The sequence below is a fragment of the Typopeltis vanoorti genome, chromosome 8, assembly GCF_054136105.1.
Source record: "Typopeltis vanoorti isolate ZY-2024b chromosome 8, IOZ_Tvanoo_1.0, whole genome shotgun sequence".
Lineage (NCBI taxonomy): Eukaryota > Metazoa > Arthropoda > Arachnida > Uropygi > Thelyphonidae > Typopeltis > Typopeltis vanoorti.
Genome location: NC_143556.1, coordinates 88,860,254 through 88,880,812, shown reverse-complemented (window position 1 = coordinate 88,880,812; position 20,559 = coordinate 88,860,254). Strand labels below are relative to the sequence as shown.

Below are 20,559 nucleotides of genomic sequence, written 5' to 3'. Positions count from 1 at the left end.
GATATTTGCTTTACTAATTAAATACTAAATTGAACACAAGATTGAATACTAAAGCATTGTATTCAATCTGGCTACTTCAGATATAGGGACTCCATTTACAAACAAAATCAAGGCCTAGCAATGGGCAACCCTTTATTACCCAGTTCTAGCAAACATTTTCCTGGAAGATTTTGAAACAAAAGCCATATCGTCCTTCTCATTTAAGCCGAAATTTTGGAGACGTTATGTTGACGACATTTTCATTATATGGAGTCATGGACACACATCTCTCATGGATTTTCTTTAACATCTTAACAACCAGCATCCTAATATAAAATTCACTGCTGAATTAGAACGAAATAACTGCCTTCCTTTCCTGGATGTAATTCTTACACGTTGCTCTGATAGATTTAAAATCTCTATATACCGAAAACCAACTCATACTAACAGATATCTGCACTGTCAATCTCATCATTTTCCACCACAAAAGCTCGGAACTATTTCTACCTTAGGACACAGAGCACGATCTCTTTTAAATGAACCAGATGAACTCCAAAAAGAAATTGAACAACTTTCTCTTATCTTTAAACAAAATGGATATGCTGAAAAAACAATTAAGAAATTTCTTCTGGATCCTCCTGGGCAGCTTACTATGGAAACTATTGATTTTAAAGGTAGCATCTCAATACCTTACATTAGTTTAGTCTCCAATAAATTAGCTAAAGTCCTTGAAAAATACAACATTAGGACGTTTTTCACTACACTCCCTAAAGTCCGTTCTCTTATAAGCCATCCGAAGCCTATTCATCATAACCTGAAATATCCAGGTGTTTACAAGTTATGGTGCGACTGTAATATTCCTTATTTTGGATAGACTAACAAATCTGTTGAACTGCGTATTGAGGAGCATAAGAGAGATATCTCCTATAAAAGATCACATGCATCTGCGCTATCCAGTCACGTTCTTTTCTCTAATAACCCTCATGACAATCTACAGTGTCACTCAGTTTGCTGGGATAAAACCGAAAACATTTTTCGCTGTAGTGATGAGTTTGAAAGAAAAATTGTGGAGTCCAGAGAAATCCTCCTTAATCCTGAACATTTGAACAGCAATTTGAGTTATAACATCCCTGATAGCCATACTGCAGTTGTTCAATACTGGTGCTCACGAGAACCTGCAAGCATGCATACAACAAACAATAGCACGTTAGATAGAATGACTTGAAAAATACAATGTTTTCGTATCGATTATGTATTGCATTTTTTGCCTGTAATTCTCAGTTTTTTGTAACTTCAATTTTTTATTACTGTGTTCTACCTTTAGTGGATACCTGAAGAAGGCTGTAAAAGGCTGAAATTAGTTGTATCATTATCATTAAAATTTAATATTTTATCTCGGTTTAAAGTCATTTAAAATTTATTCTCTAAAATATATATATAAGCTACTTATTCATTTAATTAATTATTCTTTATGTCAACATCCATGTTTTCCTATGTTAAACATGCTTTTGTTATTCTTCAACTTTTATTTGTATTATTTTCTTGCTATTTCATATTAAAAAATAACCACCTGTGCAAACAAAATCAACTAAAAACTACTTGGTGCAAACTGGTCCAAAAATTATAAGAACAGATTTATGTGATTGCAGATTAGAAAATGAGCAACATGAACATCGAGGTACAGAAAATCTTAATGCATCTTTATATAAAGCATGCTTTTATAAATATATAGAATAAACATGCAGGTATAGAATTCTGATGAAAGACAACAAGGCAGAAGTACCTCACACACTAAGAAATGTGAAGTATACACTATATTTCAAGATACTGGAACATAATGAAAATGTCAACATGTATGCTCAGTCAATGATTACATAGAAAAAATTTTACCATAAGTAAGACTACAGCATCCATGGATGACTGCTCACATGGATCTCCAATACTTCACAAAAAATTAATTTGATTATGACTGGAGCCTTGAGTGAACCAGCTCACTTCATACTGCTTGATATTATGTTGTTGCTGCCTTCAGACTAAGAACTCATACATACAAATTTTTTTTCTTTCTGTAGGGAATTAACATCAGCACTACTCCTGATAATTCTACCTAATTTTGCATCATTGGCAAACATTTGAAGATCCCCAGTCAATCCACATGAAATACCATTAACAAACAAGTTAAATAGTAGGGGGCCAAGAACAGAACCCTGAAGCATGCCACTGGTCACCTTCCTTTTCTGGGATATGGCTCCATCCTACACAACTTGCTGGTATTGTTCACAGAGCCAATCTCTCTGAATGATACCAGCTCTCTGTTAACCAATATACTATCTATTCCTATCCTATGCAGCTTGTACACCAACTTATCATGCGGTAATTTATCAAATGCTTTTGCAAAGTCCGAGAATATCATGTATATGATTCTCCCTTATCCAACTCATTCATCACCTTATCATAAAACATAAGCAGATTTCTAAAACAAGACCTGCCCTTCACAAATCCATGCCGACCATCATAGAGAATCTTATTCATCAACCTCATCCTGTATTCTATTTCTAAACCAATTTTTCCAACACTTTGATCACAACTGCAGATATACACACCAATCTATAATCGGAAACTTCTGTTCTCGAAACATATAATATAATACCTCTTGTGGAGAGGTATTATATTTTGACTTCTTTCCACACCTTAGGAACCTTCCCCAATACAAGAATTTCATTAAATAACCATGTCAAGGGCATGATATTTATTTATACATCCCATTATTTATAAAGAGCTGAGTTGAATTCTCCAATTTTGATATCAGGTTTAATGCAACTTTCCTTCATAATGCAATCCACATAGATGATAAATAAAAGTGGAGATAGTGTACACAGTTATATTACAGCTGACTAAAATTATCAAGTTATAACTCTAATCTGTAGGATTCTCACAACGTAGGGTTCTTTTCAACATTTAGTTATCTGATGTGTGATGTCTTAACCACCTTAGCAATGTGGCTTCTGAACTTTAACTAATATCCACCACTACCCCTAGGTCTCTAGTTTAATTAACACTTAGAGAAAATTCACATTAATATAAATCTCAGCCTGAGGTATCTTCAGTCCAAACTGCATAACTTAACACTTAGCAACATCAAACTGACACTCATTACTATTTGCCTATAGAATCAATCCATTTGAGTCAGACTGCAAGGATTCTGTATCAGATATCAGGATGGAGTGAGTTTGACAGATGAAAGAACTTATACAAGGATAATGGTTTTTACATTTAAATGGATTTGATGTTCAGAGTCTGGAAAAAGTGTTGTTAAATGAAGTGAGATTGGAGGTGCAAAATCAGAATGAGTGAGTACACAAATATCAATGAGGCAATTGAGTGAAAGAATGTTCAAAAAAATGGATTGTTAGTACTGGTAACAAACCAGAATGCTAGTAATGCTAGGAGCATTCAAAACAATACGAAGGAGATTTTGGCATTAGTTAGTTCATTTTATCCAAAAGTTATTGGCATTAGTGAAACATGGCTAATAGAAGATGATATCATTAGCGGAATAAAATGTAAAGGGTATAGTTCTTTCATGGAGGATAGAGAGAAATGAATGGGGGGAAGGGTATTGTTGATGATACTGATGAACCACAACCATAGAGAATAGGAGTTCAACTGGAGGCCAGTGAAAATAGTGCATTTAAGGCCATTTGGTATGAGATAGATGCCAGAAAGAGAAAATATACAGCTGTTATTTTAAATTAAATTACAGCTGTTAGTTTAAATTAATTTATTTATTCCTATATACCAGGATATGTGAAGGATGATGCAAATAGTATGCACTGGCAAATAAGCTGAATGAGTTGAGGACAAGTAATTATTATGGGAACCAACCTTGGGAACATAGACTGCAAGGAGGAAAGCACACATGGGAGGAAAGAAATGGAATTTATGCAGTTAGGAATAATTATCTGAGGCAGCATGTGATGGAATGTACTAAAAGTTTGAGGGTGCTAGATCTAGTAATTACATCTAAGAATTGCCTGTAACCAAGATGACCATATTGCTACCAAATGGTCTTGACCTGGGAGGTGGCTTAATGTATGGAATTTTCAGTTAACGGGGGGGGGGGGGGGGGGTATATGTGGAATTATAGGGCTGGTATGACAAACTGAAGAGATTGTTTGGTGCAATGTCATGACATGAGAACTGCAAGGCTGGGTGTTGATAATACATGGGAGGTAGTAAGGGAATGTTTGAGGGAAGTAACAGCAGACTGCATACCTAAAGTTGAAGAAATAAATCAAGTGGAAGTTAAATGGATGAATAGCGTCATTAAGCAAGAGCTACAAGTTTTAAAATCATAAAACTTTATGACTTTTATGATTTTAAAAATTTTAAAGTCATAAAAATTTATAAAGGGAATTCAAAGATAAAGGTGACCAATGAGATAAGCAGTACAAAACACAGGCCAGAAGGATGACCAGTATTGTAAGAAAGGCAAAATCAGAGTATGAGAGGAATTAGCAGTTCAGGACAGAGGTAATCCCAAAGAATTTTTTCATTATGTTGCAAGCAGAGTGTTTTTTGAGACAGTATGCAATGGTATGGTGTACCGGAACCTTTATTAAAAGTAACATGTGACATATACTCATGCAGTATAGTTTTAATTTTTAACTTTTCCTACTTGCATTCAAGAATGGGTGGGCAGGGCTGTATGGTCACTAAGGTTGTATGGTGTTTGATGCCAAGATAACAGGGAAAAGATCCAGAGGAAGACCAAGGTTTAGATGGATTGATTCAGAAGTGCCTTAGAAGAATAAAATGTTAGATACACCAATATTGGAGTGATGAAAAGTAATAGACTAATTTGAAGGAAAATTGTTGAAAGGAGAATTATTAATAATGTAAACGTATTCATGTAGTGCTGTCATAGTAGCCTGAACACCCCATGAGGGTATGTCAAGAAATTTATGATGATCATGATAATGAGGGATGACTGTTATTAGGAGTTAGTCCATTTGATGCCAGTCACATGATGAATATTTTCATTATTAGTGAAAATAACTATGATATACTTCCATTAATTTATTTTAATGGTAGATGAGGTAGGAAAGCATTTCCTGCTAAAATAAGATTTCTAAAAGACAAAAAGTGATGACAAACTGATATCTTTCAAATAAAAAAAAAACAGAATTTTCAATATGGCTATTTTCATTTGCCGTTTTAATAAATAAGTTTAAATCCTAAAAAAGTAAGGAGAAAAAAAAGAAGTTTAAAATATATTAAAAAAGACCAATGAATCCAAACCAAAACTTTATTTAGTTTGGATTCATCCTTATTTCCCTGGTTTCTTCTTTCCTTCACTTCAGGAACTACCCAAATGCTATGAAGATACAAAAGCTGACTTTATTATTATTGTTTATTTTGTACAGACAATGCAAAATGACTACATACTGAATATTATGTAGTTAATTATTATGTAGTTTTTCAAACATAATGAATAGCATGCTCTTTAGAAAATGAGTTGCTTATCTTGTTTACTTAAATTTTCATAAAAATAGCTCATAAATTGATATATCAATCTTAGAAAATGGTAAAAAAAATTCAGTGTGTCTGCTAATTGCAATTTGTTTTTTTGATTATTTGAAAAGCTTACTCATTATTTGGGTTCCAATCACAGCCATAAACTGTAGCAGGATGTTTAAATGTCTGTAAAAGAGTTCCATCTGCTTGATGAATCATGCTATAAATAAAAAAAAAATTAATGAAAATGACCTAGATGTCTTGACTAGTTAAACTTTTATCATTATTGTTATTATTAAATGGACATCTTCAAAGTCTGATGACTCACTGTGGAAGGCCCACAATTAACCATTATTCACACTTATCATACTGCTTTTAAACTCATTCACTGACAAAGCATTCAGCACTGATGTGGCAAACTATTCCACTCATTTATATCCTTCGTTCCAAACAAAAAACTCTAGAGTATTTGCTAACTGCATTCTTGCACACAGCATCCATAGGAGATGGGGAGAGAGGACTTTGTTCTTACCCATCTTGTCATGTATCGAAAATTTTTTTCGGCATCTATGCTGCAAAACTCCTGTAGTAAATTATACATATTTCTATCATATCCCCTCTTTTCACCCACTAACCTAAAATAATAACCCACAAACATTTAATTTATCCTCACAGAGGCATTCCAAGGACCTATTTTGTTTGTATTGACCTATATGTGTGTGGCTGTATTGAGAATTTTCTAGAATTTCCATACAGATTAGAATCCAATCTAGAACATGAAGAACCTTTAAAACATTTTCAACAGAAAAGGAGCTGGCAAGCCTCCCTTCCCACCTGGAAACTTTGGTTTTTTCATCCTGCAAAACAGACAAACTGGCCAGAAGAACAAACACACGTCACAGATATAATATGCTAGCTCACAGTCTTACTTGTTTGGCCATAATAGTTTTAGATAAATAATAGTCCTGCTAAACAGTCCTTACTCTGATTTCAACATAATTTTGAAGACAGTTATTTCTTAGATTGCTTATGATCCTCCAAGAATTTAGATACAATTAGAGTAAAATGGAGGATGAGTATTTTCTCTGCATACTTCTCTAGATCATCACTGTGTATCTCATTTTGACTAAATTTGAAATAGTTATTTTGTATGTTGCTTGAGATCTGAGAATTTCAACCCAAATGAAAATGGGAAGGAAAGTAAAATGTTGCAGATGCTTGTATAGAATGCATTATTAAACCCATTTCACTAGCTATTGATTTAGTAGTTGGTTTAACTTACTTTCTCTAAAAAAGTGATATCTCTTTAAAAAAAAAATCCATATGTGAACAAGAGCATTAAGTACTGAGAAAGCATGAAGTAGGCTATTTTTAAACCTACTTGGCTAAATTATTATTATTTTAATTATTGAGAATATAATTCCCTTCTGAAATTCCAACAGCACAGTAACAGCAGAAGCAACAACACAGCTAATAAGATAATAAGAACAGCAATAAAACAATGCCAGCAAATGGTCGCTTTTAAATAGCAGCCAACCTTCTGTTTTCTTAATACCCCCCCTTTTTTTTTAAAAAAAAAAGAGCATTGGATACATTTTGCAATTAGATTTTATTATTATTATTATTATTATTATTATTATTAACATCTAAACTCCATGGAGTCAGAGACTCATCATGGGAGGTAGACACTACTGCACACAAAACTCATCCAACTGTGAATTAAAACTGTTCAATGTGTTTACATTCACAACATACTCAGGAAATGCATTCCACTCACAAACTGCTCTCCATGTAAAGAAGAGCAGTTGGTGAGCAACTGTTCTCTCCATGTAAAGAACCTACTCCATTATCCTCTGCTCATACTCTCCTCATACAGTTTCCAGTGATGGCCTTATGTTCTATCCCCCACCCCCTCCCATTGTATGAAAAATCTCTTCCATGTCAACCTGAAAACAACCCTGACTAGCTTATATATCTCAATCATATTCATTTCCCCTTCCTCCCATTCACAGGGTTTGCAATTTACATTTTCTCAATCTGTCCTTGTACTCCACATTCCAAAGACTGCTGACCACCTTTGTGAATCTTCTCTGGACTTTTCTAACATATCCTTGTAACCATGAAAACCCATTGATCAAATCTGTGCACAATAATCTATATGAGGCCTGATCAAGGCCTTATACGAGGGTTGTTCAATAAGTCCATGCAAAAATGAAGAAAACATAATATTTTTGGGACAAACATTTTTTATTTTTAAACATAGTCTCCTTTGAGGTCTATACACTTAGTCCAATGATGCTTGAGTTTTTTGATCCCATCCATATAGTATGACTTGTCCAACTCTTTAAAATAGGCAGTTGTTTCGGCAATCACCTCATCGTTTGATGAAAATCTCTTTCCTGCCAGCCATTTTTTCATGTATGGAAACAGAGAGTAGGGATGTGAAAGGACTTTGTAGCGTAAATCGAACAATTTGCAAAGTTCAAAAATTGACGCTTTTGATCCAGCGTGAGCAAATGCAGCACCCATCTTGCAGATAGTTTTCTCGTATGTAAATGTTAATGTAAAATATTATGTACGCGGTCATTTGAGATGCCTATAGCCTTAGCAATTTCATGCACTCTCTCTCTCTTCTACCATCCATCACCATATCATGGATTTTTTTAATAATTTCTGGAGTAGTGACCTCAACAGGGTGGCTAGAACATTTAGCGTCACTTATGCTCATATGGCCACTTCAAAAGTTACTAAATCACTTATAAACCATTCTAATCAAAGGTGTAGATGACTCACCATAATGTTTATCAAGCTTAGCTTTGGTTTCCTGAGCCGTTTTGCCTTTCAAAAAAGTAATGTTTAATCACTACACGAAATTCTTTCTCATCCATTTTTCACAAATCACAGTACTTGATCGATTCAAATGAATGCCAAACACAGAGTAATAAATCAATCGAACTGAAACTTAGTGTGTGATCCTCCAACAGTTGCCAGCAACTAAAAATAATCTCGATACGTACTGGTGGCGCCATCTCTTAAACTTTGCACAGACTTATCGAACAGCCCTCGTACAATGGCATGATAACCTCTTTATAATTTCTGCATTCTAGGGTCCTCCACATCATTGCCATTATCCAATGTGATGTCTTCACAAATTGTGCAATGTGGCTCCTGAATTTCAGGTCCTTGTCCACCACCACCAACACCACTCTCAGATCTCTCATCTCTTCTGCCTCCTTTAAAGTTTCCCCACCAAGTGCATACTTTGTTTAACCCATCACTGCTTACCAAATTTCAAAACTTTACACTTTGCAACACTGAACTGACAGATTCACTTACCTGCCCATTTATGCAATCTATTCAAGTCCTCCAGTAAGGTCATACATCTGCTTGACACTGCATTGCTCTCCCCAAATTTGCATCATCTGCAAACAGCTGCATATCACTAGTTAAACCCATCCCAATATCATTAATATACAAATTGAACAATGATGGTCCCAATTTTACCTGCTTTCCACTTTCTCGGAATCAATGCTGTTGTAAGACTCTTATTAAATTGACATGTGACTGCTACTGCCACTTCTCTGGAATATTCCCTTTGGTGATATGTCATGAAATGCTATCGTCTTATTGACACCAAGTTATTTATTTCCTTAAATACCTTCTGCTCACTTACAATTAAGCTATCCTCTCCTATGTCCTCTACACTTAAGTTTCTCATGATTTCATCCTGAAGAGGATGAAACACCCTTATAAATTGATCACTGAATACCTCCACAATGTCTTCTGCAACAGTTACCATTCTATTATTTTCATCCATTACATCATCTTACCATAACCATTCTTCTTTCTACTTGCCACATATCTAAAACTACTCTCTAGGGTATTTCTTCACCTGAATTGCCAATTTTTGTCCATGCGGCTCTTTTGTTGTCCTTACTGACTGAGTCACTCTCCTGGCTTGTTCTTTATACTTTTGATGTAACTGATTATTACCATTATTCATCTTGTACTACTTCCAAAGTGCCTTCTTCTTCTTCTTCTTCTTCTTCCAGATTTCATGTTAAGTTCTTCATTCATCCGTTTTACACCTACCTTAACCCTTTAACTGCTATGGTCGAGTTGACTCGAGTGCAGAAAAAAATGGCGACCTTACTACAATCGAGTTAACTCAATTTGAAATTTCAATGTGTAATACTCATTTAATTTAGTTTGTAAAAGCATTTGAATTGAGCAGGCTTATTGTGCCATCTTTTAGGATTAGAAGGAACTAATTTTCAAGCTTCTGCCTGCTTTGTGGCACTATTTTTGTAAAAAATTGTGAGACCATGCACAATGTTATCAGAGCTGTCCTTGACAATAGGAGCCAGGCGATCACATGATGTGGTGATTCCAGGATTAGTAAAAATGGCTTCGACAAGCAGACAGCAGCGTTCTCTTACTGAGGTGGAATTAGTAGAAGTATTAGAAACTTTACCTTCCGATTTATAAGATTTCAGTGACAATGATGATATTTATTTTTTAGAAAATAGTGAAAATAGTGATAGTGAAAGTTCAGATAACAAACCAACCAGCACCAATGCATCCCCAAAAAAGAAATCGCACTGACGCTTCAATGTTTCAATGGCGCGATACAAATTTTTGTCCAACAGTTCACCAATTCAATATGCATTAGTGACCTCTGTTGGACGACCCTGCATGAAATGTGTTGCGTGTGGTATTTTTTTAATATTTAAAAATTAGAATTTTTGAAAATTTGAATCATCTACAAACATCTACATCATGAATGGTGAGTTTTTACAACATTTATGTTCATTTTTTCATGATCTTATATAATTATGAAATATTTTATAATTGTGAAAATAACTCAGCAATGCAGTCCATACTGGTTATTTAGCATCTCAGCAGTTAAAAGGTTAATTAGTCTTTTGACCTTTGGAATAATTCACATATTGATTCTGTTATGTATTTCTTTGTCAGTTTCAAAGCAGCATTTACTTTCTCATCACTGAACTCCTCATTCCATGCTATAACTCCATGCTGTCTCCTAAGCTTGTCATAATCACCAAGTCTGCATATGGCTAGCCACAAGCCAGGTAATCACTTCATAATCAATCTCGCCAACTGGAGGAAAGTGTGAAACCCTACTCACTATTACATCTTCTGATGAGATGATCAGATCTATAACTCTCATCCTTGCATGCCCTCCTTTACATGCTGCCTGAGATAGTTATCTCTCAAGAACTCAAGTAATTCATTTTCCTTATTTCCAAATGCTATCTCTTCATTCCAATCTGTACTGTAATTAAAACCACCCATAATAATTACCCTTGCTTTGTTCACTAATCCAAGTTGTTTATACATTTCTTCATCACAACCCTCTACATTCCCTGGCCTATAGCAACATCTAACTAAATATGCCTTCCTGTCAACCTCCACTTTACACCACACTGTCTCATAACCATTGTCACTATTTCCCTTTTTCATGTCTACCTTATATGGATATAATTCCACTGTCTATCATCATCAGCACTTCTCCCTTCTTTCATGTCCTTTCTAACTTCGCTAAAAATACTGTATCCTTCCATTTCTATTCCGGTTAGGATATCATCTTCATTCAACCATGTTTCACTTATTCCAATGATTTTGGGGTGAATAAACTCAACCAGTGAAACCATTTCATCTCTCTTATTTCTGATACTTCTGGCATTTGTAAATAAACACAGCAGCTCATTTTTAGGTCTATAACCAATCCTATCCAAGCCATCTGTTGGTTGTGATTTCTCCACCACACCTGCTCTCACCCAGTCACTTTTATCACCACTTACCACATATATCTGCTCAGTCTCAACTTCCCCACCCACATCACAATCTGTTCCATTTCTATGCTGATCATCTCCATATATATATATATATATATATATATATACAGGGTGTTCGGGATAAATTTGACATATTTATAATTAATTATATTTTTCCGTAAGTTACATGTATTAACACACACTTCTCTTCATTTAAAAGTTTGGACCCTTCTTCATTCATATACAAGATGTCAGAAAGGATGGATAGCTGGAACCCACCTGAATCATGGAAGAGAATAACTTGTATCATGATGATTCGTGCCCGCCATCAAAATAAGGATATTACGACTGCTGCCCAATGCTCCCTGAATACAGTAAAAACAATCAGGCATGAACTAGAGACTTGCAATGGTGACTACGAGGATGTCGCAAGAAGAAAGATCCCTAGCAGACGATCTGATTGCGTTCGTACAGCAGAATTCCTCGCAAATCTGCAGGAACAGGTGTTGAAGAACCCTGACATTGGAATTCGGGCTTTGTTCGTGGAGTTGCTAACTGTAGTCAAGCCCTGGATAACAAGGGTAGCCAATGGTAGGCCATATGTATGGCAGCAGGATTCGGCCCCTTGCCACACCTCTGGGAAAAGTCAAAAATGGTTGTCTGAAAATTTCTACGACTTCACCAGTCCAAATGTTTGGCCTCCAAACTCCCCAGACCTTAACCCCATGGATTATTTTGTATGGGGCGCAGTTGAAAAAGACACCAATCGCACTTCCAGTAATACAAAAGCCCAGTTAATGGATAAAATTAAAACAGTTTTTGCGGCCCTTCCCAGGGAGACTGTAGCATCAGCTTGTTCGAGGTTCCGAAGCAGAATTGAAGCTGTGATCGATGCTAATGGTGGTTATTTTGAGTAAATCTTGTTGATAGTATTGTAATTAACTCTGCCTGTAATATTTTTTTGTCAATTCATTAAATTTAATAGATACAAAGAAGATTTTCTTTTTCCTTACGAAACTGTCAAATTTATCCCGAACACCCTGTATATATTCACTGCTACTTCCAACATCCACTCTCCTTATGCCATGTCTCCCTGGCATCTCCTTTTTTCCCTGTTACTTTTACATTCTCATTCTCTCTCTCCATCTCTCATAGCACAACTGTTTCCATTGCCAAGCACTGCTGTCTCTTCAATACCACTCTCCTGATCTTTCATATCTCTTACTTATGATCTCTTGCTTGCATCACGCACTGCAATTTCATCTAGCAATACTCTCTCCAGAGCACTCACTCCAAAGCCATTCAAATGCAATCTATTGCATCTGTATTCATACTTTCCTCAAACACATGCTATACATCTACTAACTGTATTCCCCTACTCCTCACAGAGCTCTGCTAGTATACCATTCATGATTATGGCTCTCTGTCTCAACTCATCACTGTCATACCTTGGCAACACACTGACCACCTGTCCCACTATACCGTTACTTTTACTCTTCTCAATAATCTTCTGATATTCGCCTTACATTCTCCTTATGTCCACTAAAATTATTTATCCCTACAACCACCACTAATTCCCTTGCTCATTTCTTCCTCATGTCCAAAGCATGAATTACCTTGCTCATTCTCTTTCTCTCTCTCCTGGATAGCAGACCTTATGGGCACTCTCATTAACTAATCCTCTAACAATGGAATCTTCACACACTGCTATTCTCGAATCACTCATCACCTCTTTTAACCTTTTTTCTTTCATTCTATTCTTTCGTACACTTTCATTAGTTTTCACTAAATGTCTAATAAATGAGGAAATGGAAGTAAGGTGCAGCTGAACAAGTGGTAGTACAGCAGTGACAGAGAGTAAAATTATCAGAATATAAGATTTGATGAAACAATTATTCAAATGAAAAATGATATGATGAATAATTGTTTCATCAAATCTTGCATTCTGATAATTTTACTCTCTGTCACTGCTGTACTACCTCTTGTTCTGCTGCACCTTACTTCCATTTCCTCATTTATACTTCCTTTCATTTCCTTATCAATTACTTTCACTTCTACATTCTTGTGTTCTTTCACTCACTAGCTTTCATTACATTTCTGTTTCTTTCATTTCTTCAATTCATTTTGCAATTATTAAATTCATAGTCTAATCATTCTAATAATAAATAAAAGTCTAATAATAAGTAGTCTGATGTCTGATCAACTGCAGTGTCACACAAAGCTTCTTAGGTATAGAAAAACTGTTAGAAGATTGGTAACTTGGTACTTAGCTGTTTTCTGCTGCTTATTTTTCATGTGGACATTAACATTGTATACAGAGATAACCTCAGTTTTGGATTATTATTATTTTTTTTTTTTCTCTATACCATATTTTCCTTTCAACATTTCAAACTCAGGTAACCTAAATTTTGGAATTTTTGTCTTTATAATATATTTTTAAATTTAATTGTATGTATTATTTAATTAATTGTATGTTATACATAATTACAGTATATCTGTTCTGTAAACCATATTAAAGAACATGTTCTTAGAAGAAAATGACATACGAATTATTTATGTTTAATGCTAAAGTGATTTTTTTTAAAGTTTGAAATAAGTTATAAAAATTGTCAGTTCAAGAACTTTTAATTTACAAGTTCAAAGGCGAATCATTCTGAAACATCCATGGAGCAAAAGGCCAAAAATAATTAGAATATGAATATTAGACTCACAAAAACCAACCTCTTTCTGGATGGCCATTTTAATCAAGATATTGTATCAAACTGTTGAAGCTAATTCAGCCATAAGTATCTGAAGATTATTGGCTGAACTTGGAAGATGTGAAACCATCTTCACTAGTTTAGTAAAAATGAGAGATCCTCTGAAGATCTATTTCAATAATCTACACACACACACACACACACAAAAGTATGTACATGGGTGAATCAGAACTTGGTGCTGATAAGAGATCAAGTTGAGAACCAGATCATACTATGCATTTGGCAGAATTCAAACATACGTCCATTATGAGCTACTTTCAAAAGGTGGATCATCACACACACCAGTTTCACTAGTCTCAATGATTAAAGTGAGTGCATGCTATTCTGCCTGATCAATACCAAATTAGGAGGTCTTCCAATAAGAAAAACCCACACCAGACTAAACATAAACATAAACTTGACATACACTTTATGTCAAGATGGCACTTCACCAATGTTGACAAACTCAATACCGATGAGTACTGGGATTTTTTTTTTTGAACCAAATACTGATGTTTTTTAATACCAGCCTTAGAACCATTCAATATGCTATACAAGATAGACTAGAATGGAATTTTATAAACATTCAAATCAAATGTGGGATATAAACTTATAATGTTTTAGAGGCAAATCAGAGAGATATTGGGATCATTCTTGCAAGGAAGGGGATAAAACTGCCTGTGGAAAGATGAATGAAGACCACAGAACATGAAGGATTTTGAATCATGTTTTTAAACTTTGTGGATAGGCTACATATGATTTTCAATTGTATAAAGTATTAAGAAATTAAGAACAGAATTAAAAAAGCAAAAGCAGCATTTTTCCAAATATTCCACATATTAGGAAACAGAAATCTGTTCTTAATTTGTCTTAATTAAGATCATTGTCTTAAGTAAGAATCTCAAGACAATGATCTGGAGCATGGGGACGTATGGATGTGAGTCCTGGACGATCAATAAGGAGAAGATTAGAAAGTATTAAAACTAAATGTAACTAATTAAAAATAATATTAGATTACCATTGTAATTACCAACATCCAAAGCAATACATTCCTCTAGTAATAAAACTAATCCTGTACACAAAAGTCAGCATACTGAGAAATGCAAATGTTGAAGCCCAAATACATAATCCATTTGACTGTAATGAAATCCTACAACATAGGGCCAAGAAAGTTTAGAGAGCTTAAACTTAAACTTGAACACTACATAAATATAATCAGAGCTATATATCAAATTTTGTGGTCCTGGTTCTTACTCTTTAAGTAAAATAAAACTCCAAAATAGAAGGTCATTGCAAACTTCACATCACTCAACAAATCTGCTGCTGTCAGTTATTATAAGAGAAGCTACATATCAAATTTTGTTGGTCCAAGCAACAAATTTGATATGACACTTTAAGAGATCCTTGATCAGACAAGCAAAGGGCAAAATATATAATATGTTTGTATATCATAATAATTTTTAAATCAATTAGTGAAGATCAAGAATTTTACCAATTTCCATCAGCACCAGCTGAAGCAATCTTTCTTGCATCTGTTTGATTCCATGCAACACAATAAACATATACTCCACTACCATGCTGAAAATAATAGAAAAAGATAAATAATTTTAATATTAAAACTCAATCAGATAAACAATATTGTATTTATGTAAAATATAATAATGTTTAAAATATTTCTTATAAAATCTTTTTATTTGAGTTTCTTGTTTGTTCCTTAGTGGTAGTGTACTGTTATAGGTTTGAAACATGTTTATTTTTTTGTGAAGAATCCCTAATATTAAAAGAAAAAGGCTTTAAAATTAAGTGAAATAAATTTTCATGAAAATCTTAACTAAATGGAAATTTTACCCAATATATGTTAAAAAGTTAAAAATTATCAGCAAACAAAACAAGCCATCAGAATGCTTACATCTTCAATGCGACGAGTAATGCTTCTTTTTGTAATACTCCAGATAAGTACTCCATTTTTGGATGTTGCTGCAGCAATGCAGTTCAGATCTGCAGGTGCCCAAGAAATAGAATATATAATACTCTCATCTCCAGGAGATGTATCTTCCTAGAAAATATATTTTAAAATCTTAATAAATTTCAATGTTTATACAATAGGTTGCATGAATAAAGATTAAGCAGTCTTATAATGAATAATTAATATGGTTTTAGCCAATAACTCATGTATCTAATAACTTAAACTTAATAACTTAAAGTTGCTAGCTTTGCTGGCCAAATGGTCAATGGATGCATATCTGTTCTCCAAACAACAAGCTTGGTATACGAATTGCATCATCTGGTGTGAGACCACTGTCCCACTTACATGAGGCCTGAAGGCTTGAAATAGTTCCATGTTTGGTACTATTTCAAGTACCAAACATGGTACTATACAATAAATAAATAAATAAATATTAAAAAATGATAAAAAAACCCTTCACCTGTACACAGAACTAATGTCAGTGGAAGACACAAAAAATTAACCCACACGGTCATCTCGATTTTGAAAACTAACCTACAATATAGATGATGTATATTTTCTTCTTTATTCTCAATGTAAATTTTAGTGTAAATACAAATTCAGTGCACAGTATGCCTGTACAATTGCTTATTATAATTACTACAGGTTTCTCAAAACAACAATTTTGTTTTAATTAGTATCGAGCAGACTGAAATGAAGGCAATTACCATATGCCTTATAAGAAAGAAACTGATCAGTTTGGAGATAACTTAAAAACATGGTAATTTAAATCATATATCAAGCAATAACATTTAAATTTAAATAGTAGTTTAAATCATAAATTAAGTAATGTTATCTGATATATCAAAGTTTGATCCATTTCTGATATTATAGCATATGCAGTATGATGTAACTCGAACTCGGCATTTAACCTATTCTCATGTCTCTACAAAAAATTATTATTATTATTCAGAACCTCTAGAGGAAGGTCAATCTTACTTTTATCATTCTTTAAACACATTCCCTGTCTGCACTCCCACCACCCCTACAAGCAATGTATTCCTGCTCCTACCACTCTCTATGTAATAAGGCTACTTTTAATCCTCTCCCAGGGCTGGTCTCTTCCTTTCACTCTACCATATGAAAAATCTCCTCAGTATCCATCTGGCAAATACCTCTAAAGAGTTTAAATGAATTCTTTTTTATCCATCAAAGTCTGCATCATATCCCCAGTCTATCTTTATACCATTGTTCTGAATTCCCAATATTATTTTTATCATCCACCATTGTGTCCTTTCCGAAGTTACTTCATCCTTTTAAATCCTGGCAACCAGATCTGAGCACAGTCCGGACCTAATCAGGACGTTATTTCCCCCTTCCCTCATTTCTCCCTTCTTAGTCTTGCAGTCCCCTGGGTTATGTTTACTACCTTTGCAACATTATTATTATAAGTGCCCTGAACTTCATATTTCTATCTACCATCACTCAAGATCTCTTGCTTCCGCCCCTATAATGTAACCAAAAGTGTATATAGTCTCCCATTATGGATCTCAAATATTAAGACCTTAAATTCAGCTGCATTAAACTAAGATTTCCATTCATTTATCTACCTTTCCAGTTAATTCAAATTCTCCTCAAATAATTGTCTCAAGTTTCGCAGCATCGGGAATCAATACAATATCAACCTGCAGTACAGTTATGACAATATTATTATTATTCTTTATACGAGTACTGCATGTCAAAAGACTCATTGCAGGAGACCCACTCTATCCATTAACACAATACCTATCATACATCTCCTTAAACCTATTCACTGTTGGAGCACTTACAATGACCTCTGGCAATCCATTCCACTCACTCATCACTCTCCAAGTAAAGAACCTAGTCTGCACACCCTTACTAACCACAATCTTATACAAATTCCAAGTGTGACCTCTTGTTTTCCCCCCTACTCTCCATGTATTGAAAAATTTCATATGGCAAACTTATAGAATCACTTTAGCAACTTATAAGTTTCTATCATATCCTCTCTCCTTCGCCTCTCAGCTAAACCCTGCAACCCACACACCTTCAATCTATCCTCACAGGGTATATTCCACAGACCTGTCACAAGCTTCGTCACTTATCTCCAAATCCTCTCCACCACCTCCAAATCTGTGCACAGCAGTAAACATCATAGCCATATAAAGACGGATGATAATCTTCCTATTTTTACTTGTCAATGTATTCTTCACCATCCAAGTAATCTTCCGAGCTATTTTGCCAACTCTTGCAATATGTCCTCTGAATTTCAAATCTCTATCCATTATTATGGGGTCTATCCAACATAATAATGTACATCCCCCAAGATCCCTAGCCTCATCAATTTCCTGTAATCTAGTACATCAATATGATACAAAGTATGTAATGCTTTCATCCCAAAGTGCAATACTTTACATTTTACAACATTAAATTGAAAACCATTGTCCTTTGCTCACACCACCAATTTATTTAAATCATCCTGCAAGATATCTATATCACTCACCTTTATCAACTATTTCCCCAAGTTTTGCATCATCAACAAACAAATGAATAACCCCAATGAAATATTCTGCTATATCATTAATGTACAAATTAAAGAGTAGTGATCCTAGTACAGACCCCTGGGGCACTCTACTAGTCACCTTCATTTGCCTTGATTCCACTCCAACATGCACCACCCTCTGATTATCTAATCAGAGGTTTAGCCACCCTGCTATCCATGTCACCAATCTCATATCCATTCCCATATTCTCCAACTTATATAATAATTTTCCATGCAGTATTCTGTCAAATGCCTTTGCAAAGTCCACTAGTACCACAGTATAGCCATTTCCTTGATCCAATTCTGCTGTCACCTTATTATAAATTGTGAATAAATTACTGAGGAAGGACCTCCCTTTTACAGAGCCATACTGCCCTCAATACAGTATCATATTTCTATCTACCTATTCCTGAATTTTACTTTTAACCAACTTTCCAATACTGTTTTCCAATACAGCACTCCAGAGATAATAATTGTTATCTCTGTAATTTGCTACTTCTGTCTTGGAGTCACTTTTATGTAATGGAACTATCTTATCCTTTCCACTCCATTGGAACCTTACAAGAACTGAGACTTAGATTAAACAACTACATCAGAGGCACAGCCAATTCACTTGCACATTCTCATTGCACACAAGCTGACACACCATCCAGGCTCACTGATGTATTCAATATTTTTCAATATACATCCATCTGGATGCTATACCATTGCAAAGTGATCACTTATTAACTATTTCTTCTATTTCTGTCACTTTCCTACCATTAGCATGGAGTAAAGTTATCTTTCCATAATCATTCTTTCTCTTATTTGCTACACAGTGAAAAAACTCTTTTGGATTTACTTTGGCCTGCTTAACTAATTTTCTCTCAAAATCTGATTTAGCCTTCCTTACCACACTAATTACTTTTCTTGCTTGTGCTTTATATTGATCATGGGCATACTGATCACCTTGTTGTTTATATTCCTTCCACAATGTTTTTTTTTCCAGCTATTGCTTTATATTGCAAGTCATCCACTTAATCCCAACTCGGTTTATCTAATATAGACTCTCCTGATCGTGGGTATGCACTCTGATACTGCCTCACTCAAACAAGCCTTGAGTGATTCCCATGCACTAATAACATTAATTCATGCAGTTTCTTATGGCATGTCACTGCTCCAAGTTGCCTCCTAAGTTTGTCATAATCACCAGCTTTTGTAGTTCTGCACAAATCTTTTCTTGACTGAAATTTCCACATGTTAAGCAAGATCCCAGGTTGCTTAATATGTGGAATGCATGGTCACTTTCCTTATCAGGAGGTAGAGTTGTTGCTGTAGTTATCTGTTAAAGATACCAAGCAATTTTATAAGCTAGGTTTTTAATCCTTTTTCCCAGGTAAGCAAACAGACAAGTAAGTCAAGTTTGCGGCTGCACATAGTGCAACACCAGGCAACTCGTTGTAAAGGTGGAGTAAGCTCTGATCACTTTCCTTAGAATTTTCCCCTAATGCAAAGCACATTTCCTTGCAGAGATGTATGATGCTATGCACGTAGTGTTGCACTGCATGCAGCCGCAAACTTGACCTACTTGTCTGTTTGCTTACTTGGGAAAAAGGATTGAAAACCTAGCTAATAAAATTGCTTGGTATCTTTAACATAATATATACCCAAGGTAAAAAACTTTCTACATCTTACTCTCATCCTGAGATTTTTATTTAATGAGGTCAAAGCACCTTATGGCAACTTGTTTAGGTGAAATATTTATAAGCTCTATATTACTTCACCCTTGGCATTTTTTAGGTCTGGCCCCCACTGATGAGACCTCAATAAAGGTCAAAACCGGTATGGGTAGTGACCATTACCTTAATGCATAGCATCATACATCTCTGCAAGGAAATGTGCTTTGCATGAGGGAAAAATTCTAAGGAAAGTGATCAGAGCTTACTCCACCTTTACAACGAGTTGCCTAGTGTTGCACTACGTGCAGCTGCAAACTTGACTTACTTGTCTGTTTGCTTACTTGGGAAAAAGGATTAAAAA

The 20,559-nt window shown here is 34.8% G+C and overlaps 1 protein-coding gene across 1 annotated transcript in view; it reads right to left on the bottom strand.

Annotated features, from left to right (window-relative positions):
• Positions 1-20,559, bottom strand: part of LOC150104181 (WD repeat-containing protein 17-like) — a 243,105-nt gene that overhangs the window by 152,679 nt on the left and 69,867 nt on the right. The window contains exons 6-8 of the mRNA XM_090396419.1: positions 15,942-16,088; positions 15,525-15,610; positions 5,630-5,716 (exon numbers count right to left, since the gene is read on the bottom strand). Coding sequence (XP_090252545.1) covers positions 5,630-5,716; positions 15,525-15,610; positions 15,942-16,088 — 320 coding nt within the window. The remainder of the gene's footprint in view (positions 1-5,629; positions 5,717-15,524; positions 15,611-15,941; positions 16,089-20,559) is intronic.